Here is a 23,192-nt window from a genome sequence, read left to right as displayed (position 1 = left end):
GATTCAAAATGTGACAGACTGTAAAAGTGTTTATCACTTGCCAAAAAAAAGAGTAGTAAGTGTGCTTTCAAAATGGCAAAGAAATTTCGTTTTGTGACTAATGTGAAAACATGACTCTGTGTGCAAATAGGAATTACAGGCAGAGATTTATTGCGTATTGCTCTGGTGATTTCACAGTTGCATTAGATGGAAAGGGGGAGCCATTTTTTGGTGCAGAAGCAGACTCTTAGCACACACCCAGCTGCTTACCCTGTGGAATCATGCACAGTATTCACAAGCGAGTGGGGTTTGAGGTTTCAGTCAGTAATGCAAATACATTCAGCATCACTAAGGCTGGTTGCCCTTGCTGTAGTGTAGGCAGTCACCCAGGTTACACATGGTGCTGGTCTGAAAAAGCAGTTTGGACATGTGCTTTTTTAAGAATCTGAAAAGTGGATTCAAAATGTGACAGACTGTAAAAGTGTTTATCACTTGCCAAAAAAAAGAGTAGTAAGTGTGCTTTCAAAATGGCAAAGAAATTTCGTTTTGTGACTAATGTGAAAACATGACTCTGTGTGCATATAGGAATTACAGGCAGAGATTTATTGCGTATTGCTCTGGTGATTTCACAGTTGCATTAGATGGAAAGGGGGAGCCATTTTTTGGTGCAGAAGCAGACTCTTAGCACACACCCAGCTGCTTACCCTGTGGAATCATGCACAGTATTCACAAGCGAGTGGGGTTTGAGGTTTCAGTCAGTAATGCAAATACATTCAGCATCACTAAGGCTGGTTGCCCTTGCTGGAGTGTAGGCAGTCACCCAGGTTTACACATGGTGCTGGTCTGAAAAAGCAGTTTGGACATGTGCTTTTTTAAGAATCTAAAAAGTGGATTCAAAATGTGTCAGACTGTAAAAGTGTTTATCACTTGCCAAAAAAAAGAGTAGTAAGTGTGCTTTCAAATTGGCAAAGAAATTTCGTTTTGTGACTAATATGAAAACATGACTCTGTGTGCAAAGAGGAATTACAGGCAGAGATTTATTGCGTATTGCTCTGGTGATTTTACATTTGCATTAGATGGAAAGGGGGAGCCATTTTTTGGTGCAGAAGCAGAGTCTTAGCACACACCCAGCTGCTTACCCTGTGGAATCATGCACAGTATTCACAAGCGAGTGGGGTTTGAGGTTTCAGTCAGTAATGGAAATACATTCAGCATCACTAAGGCTGGTTGCCCTTGCTGGAGTGTAGTCAGTCACCCAGGTTACACATGGTGCTGGTCTGAAAAAGCTGTTTGGACATGTGCTTTTATCAGAATCTGAAAAGTGGATTCATAATGTGTCAGTCTGTAAAAGTACTTTTCACTTGCCTAAAAAGTAGTAGAAAGTATGCTTTGCAATTGGCAAAGAAATTTCGTTTTCTGCCTAATTTCAAAGCATGACTTTGTGTGCACACAGGAATTATTTTTAGAAATTTAATTTGTGAAGGTGTTATTGTGATTTTCATTTATAGGAAAGGGGTTTATAGTATTTTAAGATTTCTAAAGAACATAAAAAATGTAGTAATATATTTAAATAAAATAAAGGATTTTTTTTTTAGTTTTTTTCAGGTATTGCTGAAGAGCAGTGAACAAAATTTAAGATGCCTACAAAATCCAGAGTAAAGAAAGACCACAAAAAAAACCTATATTTGAAGACAACTGGAGGACCTAAGTTAGTTGGAGATGCTCATGTTGGGAAAAAGAAAAAATCTTCTGGTAAGCAAACAAAAGATTTTTTAAAGAACATATTCAAAAAAAGGAAAAATGTACAAAATGTCTGTACTGGAAAGAATGTTTTCAATAGAAAAGGAGAGGAAAAAATTGAGCATTTAGATAATGCAAATATACCTTCTGCAACTAAAAAGATTCACTTAAACAGAAAAACAGCGTTTAAAGAGATACGTAGAAAAATGTTTCAGAGAAGAGTTATGTCCAATTTGATAAAGGATGTGAAGAAATATAAGCAAAAGGCTAAGTTTTATAAGAGAAAAAAAGAAATTGAAGCCATTGCAGCAAAGGCATTAGAATTAAAAAGGAAACTATTCATTTTAATTTTGAATAGGATGCGTACATTAGATAAAATGGTTAATGTACTGCAATCACAAAGTAAAAGGAAAAGAGTAGTGAACAGAACAAACTTTTGTAAAGTGTTTTTAGGAAAATGGATGCATAGTTCAAGTAGTGAACCTTTTTTTATTGAAGAGAGCTATTTTCAAAGTAATAGTTTGCTGCATGCAGTTGACACCAGAGGTCGTGCTTACGAAGTGAAAAATGGTTGCATAATGGAGAAGGAGATAATGGTTCCAAGAGATGAGGTACAAGTGATGGCGGATGAGGCTATGGGGAGACGTCCTAAAGCCCCAGTGTACACTTGGAATTGTAGTAGTATTTGCACTGTGCATCAGGAATCTATTGATAAATTTCGTGAGTTTCTAAGAGAATATAGTAAAAAAAGTGTAAAACAGAAGATTAAGGTGCTTCAAAGTCTAGATCCATGCAGAGTGAGAGAGAATACCGGTTTGCAGGGTCATTCTCTGGCTTGTCTATCTAGAAAAGTGTGTATTAGTGTTTTCCATCATTTTAGAATGCTGGCTGTTCATCATACTGAAATGAGAAAGTTTGTGAGACGGTTGTATTTTGCTAAAAGTCCAGCAATAAAGTTAGATGAATTGAATAGGGCTCTGTTCCGTGGGTCAGTATCAGATGTAGAGAAGGTTGTTGATGAAATTCAGTTTTGTTACTTTGGTCCTGAACAAAACAGTGCAGAAAAGGACACAGTAAATGAGGAAGAAGTGGAAGAGAATGTACAACCATTTGTAAGTAAGACATTTAATGATCACATAACAAAATTTGAAAAAATCTCTAATGAAAGACCAAATATTACTTGTATTTGTTGCCGCAGAACTCATTATAGAAAACAAACCAGGTATGTTGATCTCTATAGAAAAAGTGAAAATGAAGATAATTATAAGTGGAAGGATTTTGCCACATATATATTTCTTGAAAATTGTTTTGAATTGGGTGAAGTTCAGCGTATTTGTAAATACTGTTATAATAAGTTAGAAGAAAATAGAATGCCGACCAGAGCTGTACATAATAATTTAGAATTGGATGCTATTCCTGCTGAACTTTCTGAATTAAATACATATGAGTCTATACTCATTCAATGTGTTCATCCGTTCCAGACCATAGTACGTATGGAGCCCAAAACTGGTAAATTACCTCCTTCAGATTTACTGAGAGGTTTAAAAGGTAGAGTGGTGTATTTGCCCTTGGATTTGAAAAAAAATATGGAAACTATTGATGCGGATACTTTGGAAACTGAACCATTAATTATTCTGGTTAATGGTGTACCTACAAAGAATAAGAAGATTTGGCAGGAGCTGGTAGATGTACGGAAAGTACAAAGAGCAAATTTGTATTTGAAAAGGAATAACAAATGGTATGAATCAATTTATATAGAAGAAGAAGAAGAAGAAGATTTACAAGAAGACACAGAAACACCAACTGGACAAATTGAAAAAGTGGACAAGTCAAAGGAAGAAGAAATTTATGAACATTTTAGCATACATCCTCTTCATTCAAAAGAAGTTATGGGAGACAATATTGATCTGTTTCAGATGAAGAAAGCAAAAGGAACTCCCGTGAGTGTATGGGAGGAGAGCTTGGAAGCTCGATGTTTTCCCCAGCTGTTTCCTAAAGGAAAAGGAGGACGATATGATGAACGTCCGGAACAGATTCCAGCTTCTGAGTATCGGACTACAAGACTATATGCTGAAGATCCCAGATTTCGACAAAGTATTCCTTATTTGTTCCATCTTTTATTTGAAAGCGACTTGTCTGCACTGTCTTATGCAGTAAATCACATTTTAAAAAGTGGAGTACATTTACAAAATGTGTCTGCTAAGGATTTTATGGAGAAAGTGCAGCACCGAGATGATCATTTGGAAACACAACTGATCAATCTGATGGCTTGTCAGCGTGGGACAAATGAATATTGGTACCGACGCCATGGTGAATTAAAATGCATGTTACGAAATTTAGGAACACCAACATGGTTCCTTACCCTAAGCTGTGCTGAGTACGCTTGGGATGATTTACTGGATTTTCTACGAGAGGCAAATTCAAACATTAAAAACATCGAATACAAGACAGCAGGAGAACTATGCTCATTGGATCCGGTTAATGTTTGCAGATATTTCAATCATAGATTTGAGGCTATGATGTCCTTCATCTGCAATAAAAAAAATCCACCTCTAGGAGAAGTAGTGGATTTCTTTTGGAGAAAAGAGTACCAGGCAAGAGGTGCTCCTCATATTCATATGCTGTTGTGGATCAAGGATGCCCCAAAGTTTGGAACAGATACTGATGAAGCAGTGTTATCTTACATTGAAGAATATGCAACATGTGCTATACCAAAAAGCACAGAAGAGAAAAAGTTAAAGGAGCAAGTTTTACGTTTCCAAAGTCATCGGTGTGGAAAATACTGTCGACGGAAATACAAGAGCAAAGATAAATACTACACTAAATGTCGATTTGGATTTCCAAGACCTGTTCTTTCAAATGGAAGAGTAAACAGTTTTATGTCATCTGTGAGACATACTATCACAAGAAAATCACCTAAGAATACCTACAACCTTAAAAGAAAAGAAGAATCAAAAAATATAAATGACTACAACCCAGTCATTTTATCCATGTGGAATGCTAACATGGATATACAGTATGTAGCTGACAATTCCATTGCTGTTGCTCGATATGTAACGTCTTACATTACGAAATCAGAAAAAACAGAATTGAAGGAAATGTGGGAAGAGATTTCTCACGAGAAGACTGTCAGTAAGAAGCTGTACAGTTTCAGTTTGAAGATGTTATCGCATCGAGAAATTGGATCCTACGAATGTTCAGATAGGTTATCTTCTGCAAGTCTCTACTCGAAATCAAGAAGAATAATTTGGGCAAGTTTAGGCCTTGCAGCAATGAGAAATCGGGTACTGAAATCTGTTGGAGAAATTGAATATTTGGCCGAGAATGACCCAGAAAGTACAGATATTTTGAAATCAAACATGTTGGACACATATTATCCCAAGAGAAGTCATCATCTGGAGAACATGTGTCTCTATGAAGTGCTGCAGAACTACATTTATTCACGGAAAGCCACAGAAGACATCAACAATGGAAAATATAAAGTCATTGGTGAGGAAGGATGTTTGGTGAAGCAAACAAAAGGAAGTTTGATAAATCACAGGAAGCTGAGTTGCGACACTACTGACAAAAAGGAATTTTACTACTTGGCTCTTTTACAGCTGTTTAAACCATGGCGTACAGAGGATGAACTACTGGGAGAATTTCAAAGCTATGAAGATTCTTTTAATGCTTGCAAAGACAGCATACAATGCAGTACATTCTCAACTTATCTGCAAATGTTAAATGAAGAAATTGAACAGGAAACTACAATTGCAGCAGAAATAGCTAGAGACAGTTCTCAGGACAGCCAAAGTTCAGGAACACTCAGTCAAGATCCCCTAGGACAACCAATCATTGAAAATGAAGCATCAATAGCCATGAATGAAGTGGAAACGGCTATGAATCAAGCTCAAGAAGAATTTATAGACTTACAAAATTTGGAAAGACAACTGAACGAAGAGCAGCAACAAATTTATGAAGAGATCAGAAACAAAATTGATCACGGATTTCTACATGAAAAAAAAGAGTGCTCATGCACATCATTTCATCCAATCAGGATGTATGTAAGCGGACAAGCTGGAACTGGAAAAAGTTTCCTTATAAAAGTCATCAGAAGCTACCTACAGCAAAAAACGGATTCTACTTTGTCTTGTGTGGTTACTGCTCCAACTGGGTTAGCAGCATATAACATAAAAGGAATCACTTTACATCGTTTGCTAATGTTACCAGTGGAGCATGAGAACAAAATACAATACAACAAGCTAACTGGAGAAGCATGCTTGGAAGTTTCAAGAGTATTGAAGAAGATGCAAGTTCTCATTATTGATGAGGTGAGCATGGTATCAAACTTAATGCTTGCCTTTGTGCATTTAAGAATGCAGCAAATTCTGAAGACAGACTATGACGTGTTATTTGGAGGAAAACACGTCATAGTTTTTGGAGATCTTTTGCAACTTACTCCAGTTAAAGGACAACCAGTGTTTAATACTGTGACACATGAAGACACGAAGAAGTCATTGGGAAGCATCGGTAATGCAAATATTTGGTCCTTCTTTGAGTACAAGGAACTTACTACTAATATGAGGCAAGCAAACGATGAAGAATATGGAAGTATTCTGAAAGATATCAGAATTGGACTACTCACTGAAGCTGGCACAAAAGCATTACAGAGTCGGCTGCTACATAATTTATTTCCAAAGGAAGAAATAGTTGCAGAGAAGATATACAAGAACATTGCAGAAAAGAAAAGTGTCATCTGCTTAATGCCAACTCTACGTGAATGCTCAATATTCAATGAGGAGCTTTTGAAATTGGAAAAGGAAGATATCAGGAAATTGGAAGCAGTGGACAAAATTGAGGATGGAAGAATCACTGTCACATTAACAGGCACACTGAAAAATAAATTGGATTCACTAGAGAAGAACATTTCCAAAACAGCTGGATTAGAAAAAAATCTTTATGTTTGCATGAACTGTAGAGTATTTTTAAGGAGAAATTTGGATGTTGAAAAAGGTTTAGTTAATGGAGCTATGGGAAGAGTTGTGGGTTTTATTAATTATCAGAAAAAAGATGGAATTGAATGTTTAAAAATAAAATTTGATCAGATAGAAGAAGTTAAAGACATTTGTCGTTGTTCAGTTCGTTTCATGCTTGTGAAAGATTTATATGTACGTAGGAAGCAGTTTCCGTTTTCTCTAGCATATGCTGTAACTATTCACAAGTCTCAAGGATTGACTGTAGATTGTGCTTTTGTGAACATTGGTTCAACTGTGTTCAAAGAAGGTATGGCATATGTTGCTTTGTCACGAGTGAAAACATTATCAGGTTTATTCATGATAGACTTTGATGACTCAAAAGTTAGTGCTGATGCAAATTGTGTAAAGGAGTATAATAGATTAAGAAGAAGCTATGCTCCTCATTTAGGTCAGTATCCTGTGTTGGAGAAACGTGTAGTTTCTCGTAAAAGGAGAAATGAGAATATCTGTAATGAAGATGTAGAGAGGAGGAAAAAAAAGAGGAGTGATGTAATTGCAAGCAAAAAGAAAAAGGAAAATGAAGAACAGGTTGTAGGATGTCATTTTGAAAATAGCTCTGGTGTCAACTGCTACGCTAATGTAGTGCTGAATGTTGCATTTTATCTGGAAAGTGTGCAAGAGCAGATAATAGTAAATCAGGGAAAAAGATTCTGTTCTGAGTTGAGTCTCCTTTTTCAAAAGCTGAGGAATGATAAAACTCAAATAGAAAGTGCTACTGAAATTAGAAAACTTTTAGATGTATGTTCAGGACGAACACAGTTTTCTCAAAATGTACAGCAAGACGCACAGGAATTCTTGATGTTTTTTCTTCAGGTACTGGAAGAAGAAGGGGTTCCCGTTAAAAATTTATTTGGTCTCTCTTATAAATGGGAACATAGTTGTGAAAACTGTTATAATATATGTGGCTCTAATGTTGATTCTGAAAGGTTTATTTATTTCACATTGCCAGAAAGTAAAACAGTCACTTTTGCTAAATTAGTTAAAGATGCTAATCATAGCATGGAATGCAGTGAGTGTCAATCTGACATGTTTTCAACGTTAATTTTAAAGGAATACGGACAGTATGTAATTTTAATGATGCAACGCTGTAAAGCTGATGGTTCAAAATTAGATACTTTAATAAAGAAGTTTACAGGACAGCAATTATCAATTTCAGGAAAAACTTTTGTAACAGTTGCAATAATTTTCCATGATGGACCTACTGTAACTTCTGGTCATTACACAGTTTATCTTAAATGTGAAAAAGGCTGGACACTGTGTAATGATTCCCAATTGATTTTTAAGCAACGTTTGCCTTTTGATTTAGCAAATTCCTATCTAATCTTCCTGAAACCTAAATTTTAGAGAGATTTGGCAACATCTGGACAAAACAATTTTACCATTTTATTGGATTACCATTGGAATTTTCAAAAAAAATGATTTTACAAATTACCATTTGGCCTAATGGAAAGGTAACCAATTGTAATGTGGACTTTTTCAATTTTTAATAAAACTTTGGAAAACCAAAAATTTAGAAAAAATCGGTAACATCTGCACAATTTAAATTTTGGAATGTTATTGGATTGCCATTGGAAATTTATTCAAAAAAGATTTTTAAAATTACTATTTGGCCATGCGGAAAGGTAAACAATTCTATTGTGGACTTATTTAATTATTAATAAATCTTTCGGAAACCAAAATGTTACAGAGAATCGGTGAGATCTGTACAATTTGAACTTTAGATTTTTATTGGATTAACATTGGAAATTTAATCAAAAAAGAATTTTAAAATTACTATTTGGCCTAAAGGAAATGGAACCAGATGTATTGTGGAGTTATTTGAGATATATTTTTGTGATTATACTTCTGAAACAAAAATATCAGACGGTATTTTAAAGAAATAAGTATTGATATTAGATGATATTTTTTAAGAATATTATGCATTTCTATAAAGTTATGTTTATGCAAAAAGAGATTGTGGGCTTTTTTAAAACAATCTTTGAGATTGTTAATTTTTTTTTTGCCCGCTGTTAAATGATGAATGCAATTGCTTTCACAATTTATAGTGAAATGCAATATATTCTGAAAACAGCAAAAAAAGGCAAAAAATTTTTTTGAAAAATATGTAAATATGTGTACTGTATTATAAAATGTTTTATTAAATATTAATACTTTTTTCTTTTTTTTCAGATTGAGATAGAAAATTTTCGAAAACTAGAACCATTTTTAAAGCAATTAAAAAAAAATTTAAATGAATAAATATTTTTTGGAGTGGGTATGGTAAGTCAAAAATATCATGGTCCCTTTTTTCCACTTCTCCACAATCACATTTTCAGTTTTTCATTGTAGTCTCTCAAGGACCTTGTAATGTGATAATTGATTTTTAGTGTTTTTTTAAAAAAAATAATAATAATTACGCGTACCGTACGCGTACGGTAAAAAAAAAATCAAAAAAAAGTTTTAAAAACATATATAAAAAATAGATGAAAGGTAAGGTTGGCTCTTAAAAGAGCCGTTGTGTTCATGCAGGGACAGAGGAAAGAAAGAATGGGAATATTAGACGGTACGACAAGTGTGCTGATCTATTTTATTGTTCACTAGGGAAATACTGGTCTCCCTATAACAAATTAGATCATGACAAGTGGCGCACCGTATTTCAACCCTCAGAAACCGAGGGTTGGTTTCCTGAGGACGAGAAAAAGGAGATGCTCCCCCCACAGATGAAGGGCTCACCTGACCTGCAGAAGAAGGACTCGGCCCTGCAGATGATGGTCCAGGCTGAGCTGCTGTGGATGTGCTTGGTTGACTTACTGAAGGGTTACCTTCAGTATGTCGAGCATGTGTCCTTTTGTGTACATCCTTAAGGTGTCTCAACATGGTGTGATTCCCGAAGGAATACTTCCTGTCGGGATTCCCTCTTGAAAGTACACGGCCACACAGCTTACAAGTCACTAAGGGTGCATTTACCTTTTGCTGGCCCTCTGGAAAAGAAAAATACTCCTATATGAAAGAGGTCTTTTGTTTCCTCGTTCTCTGCCTCAAGGTAGTGCTGCTAGCCTCACTCTCAGAAGGGCTCTGCTGTTCTGCCATCATATCACAAAGACAACCCAGCTCCTTCTCCTAAGGGATCACAAGCAGAAATGAGGGGAATGGGTGTGGTGTAGGAGAGTTCTAGAACTGAAAGTAGTTTCAACCAATCAAAAGTTGTGTTTCATGATCACATGACCCACCGTACGCTTACGGTGCGCTTACGGTGCGCTTACAGCAAAAGTACGCATGCGCGTAAAAAAGACACGCGCACGCGCGCATGCGCAAAACAGGCACGCCCCTTCACTTCCGCGTAACGTGCGCGTGCAGCGTACGCGTTACGCGCTGTGCACGCGTGACGTGCGTCTACGCAAATTGCGTAAATGAACGCAAACAGCGTAGAAATCTAACGTAATTACAGCAAGACGTGCACGGTAAAAAAAAAAAAAAATATGTAATACTAATAAATTTTACCTGTTTATTTTAAAAAAATGGTAAAATAAAAACATATTGTAGAATTTTTAAAATTTAACCATAGTCTTTAAAAAAGGATAAAAAATTAAAATAAAAATATGTAAAAAAAAAAAGAAGAAAAAAAAAAAATTTGCATTTAAAAAACCCTGCAAATTCACTGAAAAAACCATGGGTTTCACTCACGTTATAGTTAGGAATTAGCATTTAAAAAACCTTGCAAATTCACTGAAAAAACCATGGGTTTCACACACGTTATAGTTAGGAATTAGCATTTAAAAAACCTTAGAAATTCAATGAAAAAACCAAAGGTTTCACACATGTTATAGTTAGCTGGACATTTCACTCGTAAAAAACCATTGAAATTCCCCCGTTATAGTTAGTTCAGCTAACTATAACTCGCGCGCCCGCAATGCACTACTGATGACGTCACATATTACATCACTCATGACATGGTCAGTGACATCACTCATGACATCACTGATGACATCTCAAATGACATCACTGATGACATCATCCTTGTGACAGAGTGGTAGACCTCCTCTCACCCTAATATAACCTTTGATACAAACATTCAAAAAAACAGACTGAAATTTCCAAAAAAATGGACATACCAATACCAATTACAACATCCTCTTCAATATTTCTAAGATCCACATAAACATCCACTCATTCACCAACAGTCCTATACAGTCACTCATACATGTACTATACACCTAAACATCCTGTAACACAATGCCACTCATCCATAGAGTTACTCACACATAGTCACTCATGCTAATAAAGAATCAAACATCCATTTACTTGCATATACAGTTATACACACACCACCACACTTACTTTTACAGAAACTTACACATACTTAGTCTTTTAAACAATCACTTATAGAAACACATACTTATTCATACAGGAACTCTTCCAATCTCTCACTCTCACATATACTCACTTATATACACCAATAGTCACATATACTAGTTTAAAACATATGTAGTTACTCATAAAGACACTATTGAGACAGTCTATCACTCACTAACACACCCATGCACACACTCATCTACCCATACAGTCCTGCACACATGCTGTCTTCAACACATACAAACAGTGAGTCACTCATTCATGCACCTATGCACTACGTAATACCCCCCACCGAACCATACAGACACTCAGACTGATACTCAAAAAAACAACTAATAACCCATATAAACACTCATGTAGCTACTCACCAACCCACGCAGCCACTTATACACAAAGTGAGAGACTGATACAGATATTTACATATTTAAACATTACTCACTAACCCATGTATTCACTAAGATACACTTAATCAGTCAGTTACACAATAAATTTTTCAAAAACAAAGCATCCATTTAGACACTTATATACCCATTTTTTCTTCCATCGACCTTGAGATATACATATATTAAACATATTTAATTTTCAGAAAAACACACATTCACTGGATGATGTCATCAGTGATGTCATTTGAGATGTCATCAGTGATGTCATGAGTGATGTCACTGACCATGTCATGAGTGATGTAATATGTGACGTCATCAGTAGTGCATTGCGGGCGCGCGAGTTATAGTTAGCTGAACTAACTATAACGGGGGAATTTCAATGGTTTTTTACGAGTGAAATGTCCAGCTAACTATAACATGTGTGAAACCTTTGGTTTTTTCATTGAATTTCTAAGGTTTTTTAAATGCTAATTCCTAACTATAACGTGTGTGAAACCCATGGTTTTTTCAGTGAATATATATATATATACACACACACACACATGTATAGATACTGCACTTTGAAAGTAAGGTTGTGAGTTATACCTTTTAACAGTTCTATAAATGTATGTAGGTGTGTGTGTATATATAATTATACTTACCACCTTACCTGCAAAGGTAAACTATTCCAGACGCAAAGTACTGTGATGTCAAGGTACTCACAGTGTACTAGTATGAGACGTAACAGCATGCAACAACCAGTGGTGCTGATAAACCTTTTTGTATTGGGGCTGAAGGTAAGCCTCATTCCACCGTCCACTGAGTTTTTTTGTTTTTTTCAACTACTTCGCTGATTTGTATTCAAGAATGTGAATCTATGAAAGATCCGTTGCTTGAGAAAAAAGTTGACTTACCAGTAACTATACTGCTCCATCATTTGTTATCACCTCTATATTAGGTGCCTATTTGATACATTAACATAAGACGAGCATTGAAAATCAGGCAGTCGAAGCTGCAGGGGAGAGGCTTGGATCTCTGTTATGCCACCTCATTGGCCACAGTTCGGGTCACAATAGAAGGCTATGGAGCTGTTAATGTTAGTTGAGGCAGTAGGAAGAGTGTTATTTAACATTATTGTTCCAAGGATTCCCATCCTGATGGCTGGCACTATTGAGCCATGTGAACCTATAAAACATACCAGTGCTGGGTAACTATAGTTAAAGGTAAATACCTTTTTTCATAATGTGGTCCTTCATAGGTTTATCTCAGCCAATGAAATTAAATTTGCAGAGCAGCTACTTGGAGCTTTGTTCACACCTTTGAAACAGATACTGCCTTGACTCTGACTCCAGAGGTGATGTTAAAGTATATAAAATATTCCTGCAAATGTTTTGTTTAACTGAGTTATCTATATCTGTCTACTACTTCTCTCATCTTGATCTTACATTTCTGAGTTGAGAGCGTAAGGATGATATTCTATCCATTGGTCATGATTATCAGTTAAGAAATTCTGTTTTTCTTTTTTTGATAATCAACTTTATTGATTTTAAACAACAGTACAATATTTAATTACACTTTGGCATGCAGTACTTTTGCAGAAGAAATGCCGTGTTAAGCAGATTTGTAGAGCATATTATCATCTGGAAGGGTGAGTGTCTAGGCACACCTAGGGCCTTGTTGGACTACTCGATAAAAACCAAGTCTTCAGCTTCTTGTGAAATTGAAGAAGTGAGGAAGAGGCTCTAATTTGTAGAGCCCAGTTGTTCCATGCTTTAGGAGCAATGCAGGTCAAGTCTTAACCGCCAAATCTGTTTTTCTGTATGTGTGAGATTTGTGCAAGTAGTTTTAAGTTTTAGGTTTAACAAGTCTATTTGCAGTTAATTAAAACCATTCCAATACAAATAACCCTCAGTACAGTAACATTCATCAAATACAGCAGTAAAACTGCTATAATCTATCATTTACCGATTGTTAAAACCATTCATTAATGAAACATTCTGCAAATCTCCAGATAAGAGTTCAATTATTATAGAGCAAAGTAGCCCGAATCCCTGCACAGAATAAAAGTCAAGTAAAGCCACCAATTATTATAATATGACATTCTGACTGTCCACTTAAAACCTGCGTACAGAGGCAGAGGGAGGTAAGTGTTGAGTGGCTACTAGGACTATGCAGATTAGATCTTTACAGTAGTAGGAAAAAGTTCCTAGCACTCCCTAAATATCTTTGTTAATCTTTTATACAACTCCTACTGACCTGTCGAATAGTGATTGCAATATTATATTTTATAAAGCCCCTGCATATCACCCCTTTAATTATGCTAGTGGTGCCCCAATAGCTGAGCCGCACCCTTCCCGCTGGGCTTCTCTGCATTCTACGACCAGTACTTTTTTCTCCACTATCCTAAGACATTTGTACCAGTGCACAATTTAGTCTTAAGTCCGTGGGATTGAAACACGCAACAGCGGCATCTCTGCATGATCTTATCCCTCTCTTGAGGAAGTCTTTGTGTAGGATCTTTTGACGATCAGTCAAAGTGGCTTTGCAGAGAAACAGCACATGAATGATGCCCTCTGGTTCTTGTCCGCAAAGCCTGCGAAGTTTACGCTTTCCTTTCTTCTCCAAGGTGGATAATGTTTTGATACAGGCAGTATCCCCAGCCTGAATTTTAGAAACTGCTCCTTGGTGCAATTGCTATGAGTTATCGCTAAATATCCTTGAGGGGATAACTTTGTATAATTGCTAACTGTTAGCCATCCCTGGCTTCTCCTTGCCAGCGACTGCTTGTCTTCCAGAAGAGAGAGTGCTTTGGTGTTTAGTTTTATTTTTTTCAGTTCACTATGACTCTGGTTTAAGGCCCATGTGGATGAGACGCCAAGGGTGATGGGTGACTTTTGTAGGAAAGCTCTCATAGGTGACAATCCCTCCCCTGTATTTCCAGCCAGAGGTGGTGGACCAAGGAGCCCTCCTTTGCGAGTTTAAGGCTTTGACAGTGGTTTACAAAAACAGCCTGCATACCCAAAGTTTGTTTTACCAGACCGAACTCCAACCTAAGATGTGCAGGTGAAAAACAGACTTAAAGATTTTTTAGACTATTATTTTCTGTACAGTTCTGACACGTCTCCTCAGAGTCTCGCTTTCATAAGCCAATGCTGGGAGAAGTTTGGCTTGTGCCGCCTGCAGGATTGAACCGAACGAATGCTTTGTCTTCCTGTGCTGCGAGCCTAGTCTGACTGCAAGTGCTTTGCCTTTTAATTTCTTATATTTGAGCTGCAAACCTTCCATTAGAATTAAATAGTACTCCAAAATATTTATACATATTGGCTGGTTCCACCTTTTCACTTCCCAGGTGCTAATTGTAATTGTTTGTTTCCAATAGGAGTCCGGGCGAATGAAGATGTCTGGTAGGTTTGTGAAAGCAAATGTGATTGTTGAGGTATGCTAAGCCAGTGTTATGTAGTGCCTTGAAAGTGTGGGTTAGGAGTTTGAATTGTGCTCGTTTGTGAATGGGGAGCCAGTGGAGCTCATTCATATTTGTTGTGATGCTAGTGCGGCGTGGGAGGATGTGATTCTGGCCGCCGAGTTCTGAATGGTCTGCAGCCTTTTGCTGAGTTTTGTTTTTAAAAACAGATTTTATTGGTCAATTTGCATATATATCGCACAGCTCTGCACTCCAGAGTCACCTGCCAAAGCATACAAAAGGCAAGCAGTACAGCAAACGACTTGTTTCCCCCTCCACCAAGAACAACAATGCACAACACAGTAGCATTTAACGATATTGCCCAACCCCCAAACCCCTCTCCCCTCCCTTCCTCCCTCCCCCCCCCAGGGTCGCACTAGTCCATACCCCCCCTACTGCAAAATCAAAGAAACACTCCACAGGTCCCAAACCAAACCCGCCACCCCCCACTGCTCCTGCCTTCTCCTCCCCATAGGCCAACCTTCAGACTTAATCCACTAGCGAAGGCTCCTCCATTACCGGAGGTTCCAGCCAGAGGCCCCGTTACTCCTCCCATCTCTTCCATATTTTATAATGTTTACTCGGGCACCCCCTGGCCACGAAGATGGGGTGTTCCAATCCCATGCAGAAGTCTAGACCATTTTTCCAGGCCGCCACAGAGGGGGCCCTCGTCGCTTTCCATGCCCTGGCAATATCTTGATTCGCCAAGGTGAGGCCCAGGAGAAGGAGAGGACGTTTATATATATATATTTCCCCCCACCCCCTCCATAACATGCAGCAGCGCCAGCTTTGGTGCTCGGATAAGCTCCCACCCCAGAACCTCTGAAAGTCAGGCGAAGACTCCCCTCCAGAAGCAGTCCAATGCCGTACAGTGCCAAACTGTGTGTATAAATGTACCCTCCGCCCGTCCACAACAAAGACAGTCCGGAGAGGCGATCATCCCTGCCCGCCACAATCGTGTCCTGGTGAAATACACTCTGTGTAAGTATTTGAACTGGACTAGGCGTAAGCGAATTGCTATGGCCGCCCCGGGGCTACCAGGGCCTCCGTCCAATCCTCCTCCTCCAGTCCATCAACATCTGCCTCCCGGTTCCCCCAAAGTTTCGGTAATGTAGGGGAGCAGTGTATGACCAGGGACCTATAGATGCGCGAAATCTTTTTGTCATGCAAGTCCCCCATAAAAACTTCCGCCTCGACTGGGCTAAATTTGGGTATGGACTCCAGGCCCTGCAGGCTAGGGGACAGCGCATGGCGCAGATGAAGGTAACGATAAAATTGCACCTGTTGCATCTGGAACAACTCCTGAAGGTCCCGAAAAGATTTCAGAGTCGTGCCCCTCAGGACATCGCCCATGGTGGAAATGCCAATGGCGTCCCATCCCCGAAACCCCTGAAGGGCCGCCATTGGGGAAACTGCCCATTATCCCACAAAGGAGTCTCCTGGGTCAGGACGTTCCACCAACCCATGCGCTGCAGCGCCTGCCTCCAAACCGTGCACACCACTCGAGTGACTGGTGGCAGCTGGCTCCGCAGCCTTACCCAGTGTAATATTGTATGCAGGGTGTGGTTCCCCATGAGATAGCGTTCCAGGGCGAACGCCGGGTCCCCTCTTTCCCCATACCACCACTCGGAGAGGGCCAGCAGGTGCAAGGCCTGATAATACGAGAGGAGGTCTGGAGACGCCAGCCCCCGCTATAAGTAGATAGGAAGCATTTTCGTATGGCCACCCGCACCATCCCACCTCCCCACAGAAACTGTCCCAATACGGAATTTACCACCCGGAACCATTTAGGCGGAATCGGATAAGGGTGGTTCTGTAGCTGGTAAAGAAGTCGGGGGAGCGCGACCATCTTGAAGATGGCCGATCGACCAAATAGTGTCAGGGGCATGCGGGACCAGATCTGCATGTCCGCCCGAACACGATCCCACACAGGTGTCACGTTACGCTCCCAGGCCACCGCCGGTACATCCGAGAGCACCACCCCCAAGTATTTTCAGCCACCTGCCGCCGACTGATCCTCGGTCGCCCACGAGCCCACCTCCGTCCGGCCTCCCAACACCCACAGCGTGGATTTGCGGGGATTCATATATAGACCCGACGATTCTGCAAAGATGCGCATTATCTGCAGAAGCCGTGGCCCCGTCCTGTCAAGTGCCGTCAGATAAAAGAGGACGTTGTCTGGGTATAACGCTATTCTATCTGAGAGACCCGTGGCTCACTCGAATCCCCTCACCTAGGCGTCTACCCGCAGCCAGAGGCTCCATGGCGAGAGCAAATAGATAGGGCGAAAGGGGGCACCCTTGCCGCGTTCCTCTCTGTATAGCAAAGGTAGAGGAGGCGGCTCCCACCACCCGCACCGACGCCATTAACCCTGTATACAGAAGTTTCACAAATGAAAGAAAGCGTGGCCCCAAATTGAGCCTAGGAAGCAGAGCAAATAGGTAGACCCAGCTCAGGGAATCAAACGCCCTGTCCATGTCTGCCAAGAGTATTGCCGCCTGTTCCCCCAACCGCTGGATCGCCGCAATCGCCACCTGCACCCTTCTAATATTATGCCGGGTGGCCAGCTGAGGCATGAACCCCGCCTGATCCGGATGCACGAGTGATGTGATATGAGGCAGTAAACGATTGGCCAATACCTTCGCCAGAACTTTGGCCTCAACATTCAAGAGAGATATGGGGCGGTATGAGGCACGATGCTCCGGGGGGCGGCCAGGCTTATGGAACACCACCACCTCTGCATGTCTCCGATCCGGAGGGAGACAACCCCTGTCCCGAGCCTCCTCCACTACCGTGCGGTAATGTTGGGCCAACTGCACATGGTACCGACGGAAAAATTCACTCGGGAACCCGTTAGGTCCGGGAGCCTTCCCAGGGTTAAGTTCCCCCAGGGCCGTCCCCAATTCTTCATCTGTCAAAGGGGCCTCCAACCCATCCTGCAGCTCGTCCGATATCGCCTTGGGGGGCAGGTCTATAATAAATTTCTCCACCATATCCGCCACCAGGCATTCCCTGGGGGCATAAAGGTCCGTAAAGTATGTAGCAAAACTCTCAGCAATTGAGGCAGGATCAGTAATCGGGTTTCCCTCAGCGTCTAAGATGCCCAGTAAGGCTTGAGCATGAAAGGTTCCCTGGCACAAGCGATGCCATTGGTACACTCTACTGTGCGTCGCCAGCCACACCTGTCGTGCCTCATCCATCAGCAGGGCTGCTCACTCCTGTTGGGCCCACAATAACCGGCGCGCTTCCAGAACACTCCCCGACTCTTGGCTTCGTCGCTCTAGAATTTCTATGTTCGCCTCAGCGCGGGTCAACTTTTCCCTATGCTGCCTGCGAGCCGCTGCGCACCACAAAATATCTACCCCTCTCAGCGTGGGCTTCAACGCCTCCCACAGAGAAGCCGTACTAGACACGGATCCCACATTGGCCGTCAAATACTGAGCTATGGCCTCGCCCATATGCGCTGCATATTCAGCTTTCTGAAGATTCCACACTGCCAGGCGCCAACGAAACGGCTGCCGTCCCCTGCCTACCTCCAAGTGTATGAGCACCGGGGAGTGATCCAAGAGCCCCCGTGGCAGTATCGCAGCCACCCTCCCAGCCATGGCCCGGGGAACAAAGATGTAATCCAATCTGGAGAAGGAATGGTGGACTGCCGATATACATGTATACTCCCAAGCTGCGCCATGGGCCTGCCGCCATGTGTCCACCCAGTCCAGTCCTGTCACAAGGGAATGTAATTTGGTTGGGAGATCTCTCCCACGACTCTCCACCCCCCCTGTCCTGTCCACCCTTGTGCTCATAACATCGTTCCAGTCCCAACCCACCACAGACATTACATCCGATGAGCCCGCTCCACCACAAAGCATTGTGACATCGCATCGGGGGGCAGCCAGCCCTCCAGCCAAGCGGATAGAAAACGCTCCAGGTTTCCCTCCTCGCAGCCCTGCGGAAAGCCAACAAATTGTAGATTGTTACGTCGGGCCCGTCCTTCCGCATCTTCTGCTCGGTGCTGGAGGCCCTTTTGGACGGTCTCCGTCGCTGCCACCTTTCGTTTCAACTCTGCAACGTCATCTTCCACCCCAGAAATACGCGTCTCGGCCTCTGTAATCCGGCCCACCGCATTGCGTAAGTCTTGCCGCAGTAAAGTAACATCCGCACCAACTGCCCCTATCTTTGCATCTAACATGTCTCCGGACTGGGTAATGACGGCCATCAGGGCCGCGTTGTCCGGCACCGCTCCTGGCTGGCCTCCAGTGGCTCCGGCCGCCGCCCCATGACCGGTAAACTTGTCGATAGACCCCTGTCGGGCCGCGCCACCGCCACCCTTATCTCTGGTCATGGTGACGCCCTGTGCTCCTAGGGCTGGCCCGCCCCCGCTCTAGCGATGCACAATCCCAGTATACAGCTGATCCAGCCGCCGAGTGCGTCCCGGCGACACCCGGAGTTCACTTCTCTGACCCTCCGAGCACTCCAGAAATGAAGGGCTGCAGCCCCCGCCTCACCAGCTCCCACAGCGACCAGGGGCCGGGCGGGTCTCACCCACTCGCGCCGGCTAAGATGTTGCGTAGGCGGCGACTGGCTCCCCCAACAGTCCGTCCCGCACTTCCGTGGCTCAAGCCGGCGGGACTCCCTGAGCAGGCCCCGACCAGGGCGGCGGGGTGCCAGCAGGCGACCCGATCCTCCGTGCCAGCCCCTCGACCCAGTAGTGCCACCAAGTCCCAATACTTGACCGCCTCCGTGGGGTATCGTCAAAGGGCGCAGGACCACCCTCCAGATGCCACACCAGCGACACCGCAGGCCCAGGCGATTGCAACTGTCAGCGATGCCAATTCTGTGGGTCTATGAACCCCCAGCGCGGACTAGCCTTCTTTCCACTCTCCCAGTTTGGCTAGCTTTGCGAGGGAACGGAGGGTGCGCCACCACACCACAGACAGATCCACATGCAAATCCTCCCACGTGGCCCGATCCAGCTGCCGATCACCGTCTGCTCCAATAACCATGCGGGGGGGGAGAACCAGGGAGCCAGAGGCAAAGCATCCAACAAGATCCCCGTATCCCCCCACGGCCCGACTACGCCGCTGATCCCCTGGCCACACCAGGATAATGGGACAATGCAACACGGTGGCCCACCGCCCCCATCGCCGCCCGCCTCCGACCTTGAGCGCCCCCGATTCCACGCCAGCCCAGGAGCAACTGCCTCTCCCGCCTTATGCACTCCTCCTTACCGCCGCGTCCCGGCCCGGCTGCCGGATCACTCCTCCTCCTCCTCGCGGGGCTCCACCACTCAATCGGAGGACAAGCCTCCCGCCACAGGACCAGTCCGCCCTCTGCCACCGGGTGCGTCCTCCAGCCCGGCCGAGCTCCTCCTTCTGCCCCTCTCCCGCAGCAGGGACGCGGCACGCCGCTCCCGAGGCCTCCTGCGCTCTGCCAGGCCTCTCCTGCGTTGCGGCGGAATCTCGGCACCGCCTTGGCACCCGGCTCCCAGACTTCACGAACTCTGCCACACCATTCAGTGCCACCATCGTGTCCGGGATGCCAGGATAGACGTCGGATGTGTGTCGGGCTGGTGGAGACGGCCTAGATTGCGACCGCCATGTTGGCTTTCCAAGCCACGCCCCTTGCTGAGTTTTTTTTTTTATGGATACATCTTGCTTGTGAACAGGGCATTGGGGACAGTTTTCCTTGTACTGATTGGGAGCCATTTGAAAATCTCCAACATCTTTAAGGTATGGAAGCATGAAGCGGTGACCGCATTGACTTGGCGATCATGCCGATTTTGCTGTTGATGATGATTCTTTGATATCTTGGTGTGGGTGGGTGTCAGGCCTAGTTCTGTTGGCTACCAGGTGAAGTCCCACAGTGATATGCTTCTCCTGAAGATCACGATTTTAGTTTTGTCGGTGATCAGCTTTAGACAATTGGTCTTCATCCAGTTGGCGATTTCAGCCATGCAGTCTATGAACTTGATCTGGGTTCTGGGCATCTTGTCTATGAGAGAGAGAATGAGTTGCATGTCATTGGCACAGGAGAGGATGCAGATATTGTGAGAGCGGATGATGCTGGCTAGAAGGATTATTTATGCGTTGAAGAGGGTCAGGCTCCGGGAGGATCCTTGCTGAACACCGCAGATGAGGTGTCCGGTGTCCACGGTGTACGGTGCTAGGCTGACTAACTGGGCCCTTTCAGTCAGGAAGGAGCAGATCCATCGTAGTGCATCTCCATGGATTCCGCTGTCGTTTAGGCTTTGGATGAGGATGGGGTAGGAGACTGGGTCAAATGCTGCAAAGAGGTCCAGGAGGATGAGGGCCACCAGGTCTCCTCTGTCAAGAGTCATTCTATGAAATCCGTGGCAGTGATGCGGCCAGTTTCCATCCTGAGGTTGGATCTGAAATCAGACTGAGCAGTATGAAGGAGTTTGTGTTTGTTCAGGTATTTGATGAAGTGTCTGTTGATGAATTTCTCTAGGCCCTTGGCTGGGAATGGTAGAAATGAAATCGATCTGTAGTTGGCAAGTGTTGAAGGGTCTGCAGAGGGTTTCTTCGTTAATGGGAGGACAGTTGCATGTTTGCAAGCACCTCAAAGGTCCTAAGAGGTGGAGGCATTCAGAATGGTAGTGAGCATTGTGCTGATGGGTTGTAGTCCTTGGGCACAGGTGGGAGTCCAATGGGGCCCCTGACTGGATTGACTTTATGGTGGCAGCAGTTTCTTCTGTGGCAATGTCAGGCCATGTGGTTTGCATTGGTTCTTTTGATAAGTTCAGGAGGTGTTGGGTAAAGTCAATCGGGTCTGGTTGTGGACTTAAGTTGCTGTAAATGGTGGTGATTTTGGTAATGCTGAATTGAGAGAGACTGTTGCAGAGGTCCTGGGAGGGAGTGATTGAGTTGGAGGCGGCTGATGGTGAGGTGAAATCTTTCGCAATGGCGAAGATTTATTTGCTTCCGTTAGTACTGGCATTGTTGCGGTCATTCAGAGCACTGCACTTGGTTGTCCGGATCATTTGGTCGTAGCATCTCAGGGCAGATTTGAATGTGTTCCTGTCTGCATTGTCCTGGCACATTCTCCATTTCGTATTTCACGGAGAAACAAAAGTTATTTGTAATCCTAGCTCTACACCTTGGGAATCTTCACTGCATCCTCCCCTGAAAACAACGGGAATGCACTTTAGGTTACAAAGAATAAAGCCATCATGCCTTATGTAATCTTCAAAATGACCTGCCAGTCAGTAGCAAAGCTGTTTCTTCTGGGCTGTAATAGCAGGTTCAGCCTGTGACATTAAGGGCATGATGCTTTATTTTCTATAAGTGAGGGTGTTCTACAAACCTACTATCTTCTTTTTTTTCATAAAAAAAATAAGCATCAAGAAAACTGGCTTTTGCCCTCTACAACTATGCATTTTTCCAGAATCCTACCCACAGAGTTATTCAGTGTTCGTTAATTCATTGAAGAATGTCATATTAAATAACCAGTGTTACAACTATCTAACCTTGTCTCACCTTCTGCCCTCTCCAATGTATATGTTTTGCTCTAATTTTCCTCTTAGCTTAAACTGTCTTTCCTGCCTACCTCATTAAATATAAATTAATCTCCTTGACCACCTGCTGTCTGTCCAATCTCTATTTGCCAAGCCAGCTAATTGTCTTCTTTTCTTTTTAACAGGACGGTTGTAATGCCAATTGCCAATGAGTTTGCCCCAGATGTGGTACTGGTGTCAGCTGGGTTTGATGCAGTGGATGGGCACCCTGCTCCTCTTGGAGGGTACAAACTGTCGGCAAAATGTAAGGTGGACTTTCAGATGTATTTAACGTTTTTATTATTTATCAACAAACTGCATTCCTAGCTCATTTAACCTTTGAGTGAAAATGCATAGGCTACTTGAAATACTTATTTGTCATATTCGCTCATTGGTGTAGAAATGTAGCTCCCAGCATTACACTGATCTTATGGATGGTGCAGTTGGAGCACCTGAATGAGTTTTCACAGACTGTACACAATTAACTATTCCCATAAACATCCCCAACTCCCCATTGGGGACAAATCTCATCCTAACTCACTTGTTGTGAACGTTCATAGCATAGCTGATGGCATTAAGATGGGTCTTATAAAGGGCAGAATGATTCCATGGGAAACAGCCTCATCATCTACGACAGCCTCATCATCTACGACAGCCTCATCATCTACGACAGCCTCATCATCTACGACAGCCTCATCCTCTACGACAGCCTCATCCTCTACGACAGCCTCATCATCTACGACAGCCTCATCATCTACGACGGTTGTCTGTGACGGTCGTCTATGACGACG

General features: G+C 42.7%; 1 protein-coding gene across 7 annotated transcripts in view; it reads left to right on the top strand.

Moving 5' to 3' along the window:
- The window catches only part of HDAC4 (histone deacetylase 4), a 1,546,655-nt gene that overhangs the window by 1,394,403 nt on the left and 129,060 nt on the right, over positions 1 to 23,192 (top strand). For all 7 annotated transcript variants that reach the window (XM_085645137.1, XM_085645138.1, XM_085645139.1 and 4 more), the window contains one exon: positions 22,548 to 22,666. In XM_085645137.1, the coding sequence (XP_085501263.1) occupies positions 22,548 to 22,666 (119 nt within the window). The remainder of the gene's footprint in view (positions 1 to 22,547; positions 22,667 to 23,192) is intronic.

Source organism: Triturus cristatus, chromosome 3_1, assembly GCF_964204655.1.
Source record: "Triturus cristatus chromosome 3_1, aTriCri1.1, whole genome shotgun sequence".
NCBI lineage: Eukaryota > Metazoa > Chordata > Amphibia > Caudata > Salamandridae > Triturus > Triturus cristatus.
Note: the sequence above shows the minus strand (reverse complement) of the source record. Positions and strands in the feature narration are given on the sequence as shown.